Below are 9,851 nucleotides of genomic sequence, written 5' to 3'. Positions count from 1 at the left end.
CTATAAACTAACATAATGCATAACTAATTATCATTATTTAAGTGTTTAACAACACATCAAAAAAATCATATTTTTTGTTTTGTACATCCATCTTGGATACATATTCATCAAAATGATGCATAAAAAAAACATGATTTTTTCGATTTTGACGGATCAATGTGTTGTTAAACACTTAAATAATGATAATTAGTTATACACTATGTCAGTTTTATGAACTTTTAGTGCATCAAAATGTAATTTTTAAGTATTCTTATTTGTTCTCGTTTAATTTTATTCTTAATATATTAGATATTTGATGTTACACAGGGTCGTTGATATTTGGTTAATTGAAGTATATCGTGTCTGTCCGAGTCAATCTGAATGTATATTGGAACTTAGATCAGTCATTGAACTTCAATGAGTAAACGAATTTAGACTATTTCATTAGTTATTCAACAAAGTTTAGAGCTAAGTTACATAATTGTCAGTGTTGTCACACTGTACCTACGGTACTGACTCAAGCGCACAAGTTGCCACTGTTTCGACACGTTTCTGAAGAATAACATGAACCCTTTAGTAGCAACTGAAAACTTTATTACTAAAGCATAAATCATGCAGTTTTCATACTTCAAAGTCAACATGAGCAAATGCACCAAGTTGTCGTAAGGATAGCCATTCAAATTGTCCTCTCATGCACATTGGGGCTGGTTGTTCTGAGAACACAATTCAACATGTACGGATTAAAGTTTCGAAGGTCTTTCAGGTTTTAAAGAAGTCAAAGGTGTAACTCTTGACTCGATTACTTAAAAGTGAGTGTATCTGATGTTTCTTGGTTTATATTATTGAACACATTGTCACAACAATCATCAACACTTAATGACTACAGGGATTTTCTAAATTATGCAAGATCGATGGTTGTTTGATTAGAGGTGGTTTCTATGATCTATTTACTTTACATAATGGGTTTTATTCCCATATCACCTTACCAGAAAATAGGTAGATTATTTTTGTTGTCATACCTAATCACATTTTGAAATTAAACTGGGTGTTTGAGAGTTGCCCAACCTGGCCACGCCCCATTTTGATCAGTACTTATTAATCACACATCTTGAGCCATTGGCTGACACCCAACTTTCGCAACCTGATAGATGAGTAATTACCTGTCTAAAGTGTAAACAAAAAATTAAGGAGACGTATCTTCATCATCTGAACTTGAATAGTCCATCTTATTGTCTCTTAAAGTTGGAAACAGTTTATCCCGAATGTTTAGCCATGCTTGCTGACGATTTTCATTGATTGAAGGCTCTTTTTTACCATCCTGTTTCTTTTTGTTGTTAGCCTCATTCATTTTTCTAATTTCGACACATACGTTATCCAGCAGTTTCAAGAAATCACGAACTATAACAAACAATCGTAACCCTTCATCTTTTGCTGAGTTCCCATGGAAATAGTCCCCTGTGCTCTTGACGAGAGCCATTATCCTCTTCTCCTCTTCGAGCATCCATGTGATCTCAGTTTCTGCATGCTTCATAAAGCCATTGAACCTATCACAGAACTCCTTCGCTTCTTCAGTGGTACTTAGTTCATTGTTAATCAAATCTTCTGTTTTCTTCAACATGTTTCCTAATTTCAAAACTGTGGATGTAATGTGATCACCGTCGATAATTGCTGCTTTTTTGACATCATGAAGCTCATTGCTTAATTCAGTGACAACCTCGAGGCCCAGTTTTCGGTAATATCCAGAAGATCCTTCAATCATTTCTTCTGGAAGATCTTTGGTATCGTTGGTAGATAAACTCCCACTAGGCTGTTTACTTTTGGCTGCTTTAATGCCTTCTGACCAAATCATTTCTTGAACCACAAAGGTTAACAGTGTGGTTTTCCCATCTGTGCCTTTAACATCAGAGAGTTTTAAAAGAGAATCAAGCTTGATTGCCTGGGCCCCTCCACGATACGTACCAACGTTCATACGGTTACCTGTCTTCAAGACTGCTTCAAGAAGTTTGAGGAAAAGTCTACTGTTCTTCAGTTTTGTGCAAGCTACCTGTGATTGTTAGTGGACGCCAAATGACTGTCAAGATCACACCGGTAAAATGACCAATTTGATGTAAAGTACAATGTGAAAAAGATAATGTCGCAATTATTGGGTGTTTGGATGCACGTTTAAAAGTCCCATGTGATATTGATAAATCAGTCATATAATTCAGTGTAGTAAGAGACGGTACAGGAGAAAGTGTTTGGATGTGCTTGTACTGCTTAAAGTTGTAATAATCACTTTCCATGGTGTTGAGGCTAGAAAAAATCTGATTATTTTAGGACATACATAATTTTACTGTAACATTTGGATGTTAGTTTAGTTGCAACTAAAAGGAAACTGATCATTTAAAACTGGTTATAGAACATCTAAATGTTTGGATACTCAAAAACTGACTATCGCTAATTGAAGTCGTAATGAAAAGATATACAGTATTCAAACGCACATCTAAACACAACCTTATTTGAAGATAAAAATGCACCTCTAAAGTCACGAATGCATCTTTAAGCGGAGAAGAATCCTCATGAAGAGAACTCATAAATAGCAAAGCTTCTAAACGTTTAAGCACAGATGGGATTTCAATCACGGGTTTCAGAAAACGTTCGGCAGGGCCAAGAAGCGCAGGGTCCCCATTATATAATCGAAGTTTCAGTTCTTCTTCTTGTGTTGGTGGCATTTTTATCAAAATCTGAATGAGCTCTACAGGAAGCTGGGTACCTAGTAATGTATCAATATCAACAACAAAAATAAGCAGTTGATCATAACAAAATCTGACAAAGAGGTATTGACTTTTCAATAATGGTTTCTCAAAAAAAAACAAACTTCATACCTCCTTTGGAAGTAGGATGCTTTTCACAACGATTTTATGAATCATTTACCAAAACTAGAAATGAGGCCAAGTAACCTAAGGCAACTATAAGATTGGACGAACCAAGTAACTCTAGACAAATTATAATACCTTAAATGCTGATAAAAAAGTTCTGACTTTGGCCCTTTTGCCAAAAAATCAATGTTCTTGCAACATGTAATAATAGGGATCCTTTATGAATTTTCAAAACTATGGTTGGCTTGGATTGTCACAGAAAGTATAATAACACAAGAAGTAAATATTTGGAGCATTGTCACATTAAAGGAGTCCTTGTGGTGTCGATGAATGATTGGATTCACATGTATAAATTAAGGGGAAGGAGTTTTTGGGAGATCACGACTCAAGGTAGTACTTAAAGTTGGCGTAAGTTGTTACAAGTACAACCTATTATCAGGAAATTTGTATGGTACAAGATTGGTAATGGGTTACACACTTCAGCACAGCATGATAACTAGTGTATGTATAGCCCACTAAGCAAAAGCTTATCGAACAGAATGATAACGACGGCAGGTTTTAGTTTGAATGCCCTTGTGGGTTTACATCATAATGGAGAGTGTTCGTGGCTTATATTCCCTAATGCTACCTGCCCTACTCTAAACTCGCAATCCAGAGATTCGATGTTATGGACGGATAGGAATGGGGTGTAAAGAGAGTTCTCAGTTGGAGTTATTCAGGATGACATTAGGCCAAGAGCAGAAGTTATCCCATTGTATCATTCGGTTTGGTTTCAACATGGTATCCCTAAACATGCCTTTTTGAAGTGGCTGGAGACCACAAAAAAATTGAAATCTTGACTTGCTTCAGCAATGGAATGTACAAGGATCAATTCAGATTGGCCCCTTGTGTTGCTCGTGATGAGAGCTGCGATCGGATGCTCACCAATGTGTATTTTATCACAGGTTTGGGCTCAGGTAATTGCAAAAGCAGAACTTCCAGTGCAGTCCCCAGTTCAGGAGGATGTGGTTGCTACAATTGTTCCTATTGCAAAGAAGGGATTACTGCAAGGGATTGCTATAAAACTACTGTTAGCTGCATCGGTATATTTCTTATGGCAAGAACGGAACAACAGGCTATTCAAGAAAAGATAGAGATCTAGAAGTGAGCTGGTTACGGAGATTGTAAGCATGGTGCGTTTAAAGTTGTCCGCATTTTGGTATAAGACCTAATGCTTGGAAAGATTCTTGACTGCTTGGTATTTGGTTTCCTGTATGTAGTCAATGTCTAGGTTGTGGAGTGGTATGTCTGTTAAACTCAGTGCGTGGCCAATGTAATTGTCGTACTAACACACACTTAGGATGGCAAAACTTATTTGTTTCCCATATATATAACATGAACCAGGGTGAATACCTTTTACTCGTAAAAAAAATAAAAACTTTAAATACAGGTGTATAAGCTGGAGAGTCACCTTCCATGAGCGCATTACACACTTTCTCTGTCCTTACGTGCAATGCTTTTAGAGTAATGGCATAATTATGTGCTTTCTTGGGATCAATAATATGAATCAGCTTTGGTTGAGAATTCAAATTTGATGAATGTCTCCCACGTTCGGCTTTGTTTTGGGCGGAAGCATAACCAAAGAGAGTTTCCATCATCTCTTCGTCTAATCTATCCATTAAAAGCATGTTTAGTATGATGTAGAGGTGACAAAATGGGTGGGTTAGATAATGGGTCATATACTAAGAAAAACAAAATTGTAGTAGACCTGCAAACACTGCTTAAGTGCTTATGGATAATTAATGTACTAATTATGATAACAGACAATCTAATTATGATAACAGACATAATGTGCTAATCCTGATCCAAGTCTTTGTATAAAACAATTTTTGCATGTGTTAAATTTAGATATTAAGGTACTTTCACCCATTTGAAAAAATTCCGCTTTAACTAAAAATTTTGATGACTCGTTTGAGAGAGATAAATATACTACCAAATTGACCCATTTTATGACATTCCTAGCAGTGAATATATATATATATATATATATATAGGGAAAGGGAATATGAGGCTGTTAGGCACCTAAGTTGGGTGAAAAAACCCTCACATACCTTTTTTTAAACCATAAAAGTCATGGGGGGCCAAACATTTATTCAAAATATTAAAATATTGGTATGTGAGGGGTTTTTCACCCAAGTTGGGTGCATAACAGCCCCATACTCACTTTTCTCATATATATATATATACACATATATTATATGTGAGCTCAGAGACTCACTGGAATGATCCGGTCTTAATTTCATGCCAAACCATCGTCTGATCAGGACTAGCATTCATCTTGTCCCAGAAAAGCGGTTTTAGCTTGGTTTTTTGATTGTTAGATGGATCATTTTCATCTCCAGAAGTTGAACGGCCATGAGGGGCAGGTGGTCTTTTCATATTTCCTGGTTTTGGTGGATTAGGTGGGCGACTACCAATAGGGGGTGGTGGTGGTGGTGCTTTTGGGGTGGGTAGCCTAGGTGGTGGTGGTGGTGGTGGCTGTGGTTTTAGTGATGGAGCTGTTCTTCCTGGCGGGAGTGGTAAACTTCTATCTTCTGGTGTTTGATGAGCATCATTGATACATGAAATATTTGTGTTGGAAGAGTTGATTTCATTTTGATTACCTTTACCAGGCTTGGGCATATAAGAAATACCTGAACCAAAGATACTTTATCAAACTACGACTGTGTTAAGGAGGCAATCATGACCCATATAATGAATCGATTCGGGTTATATTTCACCTCTAACCAGGTTAAATATTGAAAAATACCTCAATAGAACCGGGCTGAAAACTAGTATCATTAGTTTCAGAGTAATCAAAATAATATTTGAAATTATATATAATTTTAAAATTCATTTGAAAACTTTGATACTTGTAAAAGACATATTTTATAGAAAAAAGTGTTTATATTATACTTAGTGAGTGTAATGCTTTTTTTTTTTATTTATAAAAGTGTTTATATTCGTCTTTCATCTAAGCAACATGTTTCAACATTCATAATGAATGTATTGGTCCAACTCAGGCATTTTGGCTCATGTAATCATACATTGTGAAAATATCAATCAGCCACAAACTAACAACATATATCTTACCAGAACTGCGATCCGGACGTGCGTCAACAATGGGTTTCTCATCTTTCTCTGAATATTCTTTTGGCTCATTGCCTCCAAGACAGCAAAACAATAACAGCACAAAAAGGCAGAGTGTTGCCACTGCAGTCGAAACAGCAATCCCTATCAGTAACACATGATCAGGGGGTTTTTGTTTGGATTTCAAATCATGTCGAATTGCAGTGTTTTCCACTTTAAAGCTAACTTCATTTTCGGTACCAGGGGAACGATGTTCCACCCAAGATGCCTCTTTTTGTGCATAGTCTAGTGACTCGTGTGGTCGTATCCTCCTCCTTAGATGGAAATGACTTTTGAAAGTTTTTCTTGAGTGAACAGTATTATGAATATATAGTTTATATGAAAGTCCTTGACATACGGCTCTACAAGAAAGGCCAGACGGAAATCTTTTGGATTTCAATGACAGCAAGAGAGACTGTTTATCATGTGCAGGCAAATTATTAATGGCATTATGCACGAGCCTTTTTCTTGACAACTTTCTTTTGTCGCCTGGGTATAGATTATAATCTTTCGTACTTTTAGCAATTTCTTCAAGTTCTTTCCTACAATTTACCAATACTTGCTCTGCCTGGACAAAAAACAGTCCATTAGCTAAGCTTAAAACAGTCGTATAATATTTAATTGCATTATTTTCCATTTTGTAGGCATGATCACAATTTTACCCGATGATAAATGGCAAACAATCATATTTTCATTTTGGTGATCAAGCCACGTATGAGTAAACGGGTCAATTTGCATTGCAGCGGGTTACCATTAACACTAATGGTGAAATGGGTAGAATGTAACACGGGTTCAACTGTTGTATAAAACTTGCTATAATATTTAACTTGTTAGAAATGGCAGAACAGGTCAAATGGGTTGAATATCACACAAATGAATGTAAATTGTATAAAACTTCCTATAAAATATTTTTAATATATATGTTAATGTTATAAACTATACTACAAATTAATATTCTTAATATTAGTATATTACTTAATTGTAAATCTAAAAAGAAAAACACGTACAAGTGTTTGTTGCTAAGGCTCAAACCGGCTATACCCATACCTGTTCTAAAAATTTACCCGTTTTGACCTGTTCCATGACCGGTCCATTTTATCTCCCCAGTTACAAACTTACAACCATATATGACGAAATGTTAACGTTGGATGACCTTAACGACTACCATACATAGAAGTGTATGCTCAAATTTTTAGCGGGTATTTTCATTTTGGGGGAAAACTGTTGGATATGGAGCCTTATATAATGTGCACCGAAACCCAAATTAGTATAATAGCAATTATACCAGACAACATAAAAAAATTGCGTATCCATAACTTTCCATATCTTGAAACTATTATTCAGCGTTATAAAGGCGACATTCATAACAAGCATTTAACACGTTACTAGGATATACTATAACGAAGACTTTCATATCATTTTGCTCGATGCATATATTACTAAAGCTTACAAATATGTAAAACTATAAGTCTAGTTATTCTATTAAGAGAACAAGTTCTAACTCAAGTAGCAGACTAACTTGGTAAACTCTTAATCAACTTATGTCCCTCGTATACAAGCTATGGCTAATAAAATGTTCATCCTTCTCATTTGGCTACCAATGCAGGACATGTTATATATATATATATAGGGGTGAGTTATTTTAGGATCACCTCTTATTTTAGGATCAATTAGGACATGTGTTTTTTGTAACTTACACACCACCATCATCATCTACTACCATATACAAGACTTTTTTTTGTAAAAACACTAAGACTTTCCGGCGACGGGCCCACTGGAAAATCATGTGTAACTTATACATGTGTAAGTTAACTTACACATGATTTTCCGGCGACGCAGTGGCCGGAAAATCATGGTGGTGGTCGGAGATGATCATGGTGGTGAGTAAATTATAAAAAACACATGTCCTAAAATTGGTCCTAAAATAAGTGGTCCTAAAATAACTTCCACCTATATATATATATATATAAGGAAAAGTGAGTATGGGGTTGTTCCCCATCTAAGCTTAGATGGGGAACCCCTCACATACAAATATTTTTTTATTTGTTTGAATTTAAAACAAATACGATTTTCAAGATTATAAAAACTAAATGTGAGGAGTTCCCATCTAAGCTTAGATGGGGACAATCCCATACTCACTTCCCCATATATATATATATATATATAGTGAACCACCAAGAATAGGTTCTGTGTTTGTCAATCGAAATGTTCAGAATGCTTCATATTTTAGTTTATCTAATATTTCATATGCGAATGAAAACAATCGACCGTCATTAATCCTAAACAAGAACAACTAAATAATTCATCATAAAAAACATAAGGGGGAATCAAGCGTACGGTTTTTTCATCAATTTCTACGGACGAAACTTCCTTTGAAATTCTGCGAGGTAAACCGGTCACCAACATGCAATAAACAAGTACAAAGATACCGAAAAAATGGACCCTTGTAGCGCCCATTGGTACTCATTTTGCAACGTTTTAATTCCAATCTCCAAACAATTATCCCCAATTAAATAATCAAACTAATATCTAAAACAAAACTTTAAGATATAACCTTGATAACTAAATGGATTAAATATCGATTAAACAGTTTAATGCTGAAGCTGACCTGCTAAAATATTAAGATTTTTCTTATTATTAATATTAATATAAAAGAATAAAATTATTTTAGGATTTGATTTGAAGATGTACAAGCAGAACATCCAGAAACCCTAGTTTTGGTGGAGGTATTATTGGATGGTTGGTCGGTGATTAAAATTTGGATTGCTATTGTCAAAGACCGTTAATTCAGTTTAATTAATATACATTAGCTTTTCTTTTCTTTTTACCTTTTTTTTTCCCCAAATAATGTTGATAGTTGGCAGTACATTTTTTTTCAAAATTTGATTTTTACTCATAAATCGTCCATAACCACCAAGAACTAGATTAATACCAACTAAATTTATTAGTAATATATCACACATTGTGAAAAATATACGTTTTATAGTATATTATATTGAAGTTTATTATGAAAACGGACATATGTTAAGATAAAGAATCTTGTACTTTTTTAGGTATAACATATATGAAGTCGGTTATATATGTACTCGACCTTACATGAAATTCGACTTGAAACTAATCTGGAAAACCTGGGTCAGGGTTGTGAAATCTCGACCCGGTAATCTGTCAACTTGAGTTTTTGGGTCGTGGTCGGGTTGACCTTTTGGATTAATAGATCAACCTGTCAACCCAAAAATATTTTTAAATTATATAAAAAAATAAAAATAAATCGACCCATCAACTCATTTGATCAGACAACTCACAACCCATTTACTTGAAATCAATCTGTCAACCACCAACCATATCACCTGAAATCAACCCACCAAACCATTTAACTCGTAAACTTTAGTTTTGTTGGTTGGTACTTGGGTTTCTGTTAACGAACTGACAGAGTTACAGGTTTTGGTTGAGAAATTTTAAATTATAATTATAATTATATACCGGCATTTCGAACCCATTAACTCGAACCGGAGATAATTATACTTATATTTATTTTAATTGTTGTTCTATATAAAGTTATTTACTCTTTCATACAAAATTTTAAATTATATAATAACTTGCTATAAACTTTTAAAGTACATTATAGATTACTAAAACATCATGTTAAGTATATTTTAAACGTTACATTGTACTTTATCTAAATAAAAGAAAAATATATATAGGCCACATAATTTAAAACATTATTATATATCTGTAAAATTTAAAATCAAAAATCTTAATAAATATATGTTGTAAAAAACTATATGACAGTAAATATGATTGAATTAATAAAATAATATATGGATATTCTAAATAATATAAAACTAACAAAAATAATGGATGTGAAAT

The 9,851-nt window shown here is 34.3% G+C and overlaps 1 protein-coding gene across 3 annotated transcripts; it reads right to left on the bottom strand.

Annotated features, from left to right (window-relative positions):
* Nucleotides 1-392: 392 nt before the first annotated feature.
* On the bottom strand, nucleotides 393-8,548 carry LOC122586158 (formin-like protein 3). 3 transcript variants are annotated; one of them, XM_043758267.1, is made up of 7 exons: nucleotides 8,322-8,548; nucleotides 5,949-6,552; nucleotides 5,095-5,509; nucleotides 4,288-4,487; nucleotides 2,496-2,731; nucleotides 1,140-2,023; nucleotides 393-692 (listed from the first exon to the last, which is right to left on the bottom strand). In XM_043758267.1, the coding sequence occupies exons 1-6, from the start codon at nucleotides 8,439-8,441 to the stop codon at nucleotides 1,163-1,165; spliced, it is 2,436 nt and encodes an 811-aa protein (XP_043614202.1). In that variant the 5' UTR covers nucleotides 8,442-8,548; the 3' UTR covers nucleotides 393-692; nucleotides 1,140-1,162. The 3 variants fall into 3 exon arrangements, with proteins under 3 accessions (XP_043614202.1, XP_043614201.1, XP_043614203.1); XM_043758266.1 differs by having other exon boundaries at nucleotides 393-2,023; nucleotides 8,322-8,547; XM_043758268.1 differs by lacking the exon at nucleotides 5,095-5,509 and having other exon boundaries at nucleotides 393-2,023; nucleotides 4,288-4,482; nucleotides 8,322-8,545.
* Nucleotides 8,549-9,851: the final 1,303 nt, after the last annotated feature.

The sequence above is a fragment of the Erigeron canadensis genome, chromosome 1 (assembly GCF_010389155.1).
Source record: "Erigeron canadensis isolate Cc75 chromosome 1, C_canadensis_v1, whole genome shotgun sequence".
In the NCBI taxonomy this organism is placed as follows: domain Eukaryota; kingdom Viridiplantae; phylum Streptophyta; class Magnoliopsida; order Asterales; family Asteraceae; genus Erigeron; species Erigeron canadensis.
Note: the sequence above shows the minus strand (reverse complement) of the source record. Positions and strands in the feature narration are given on the sequence as shown.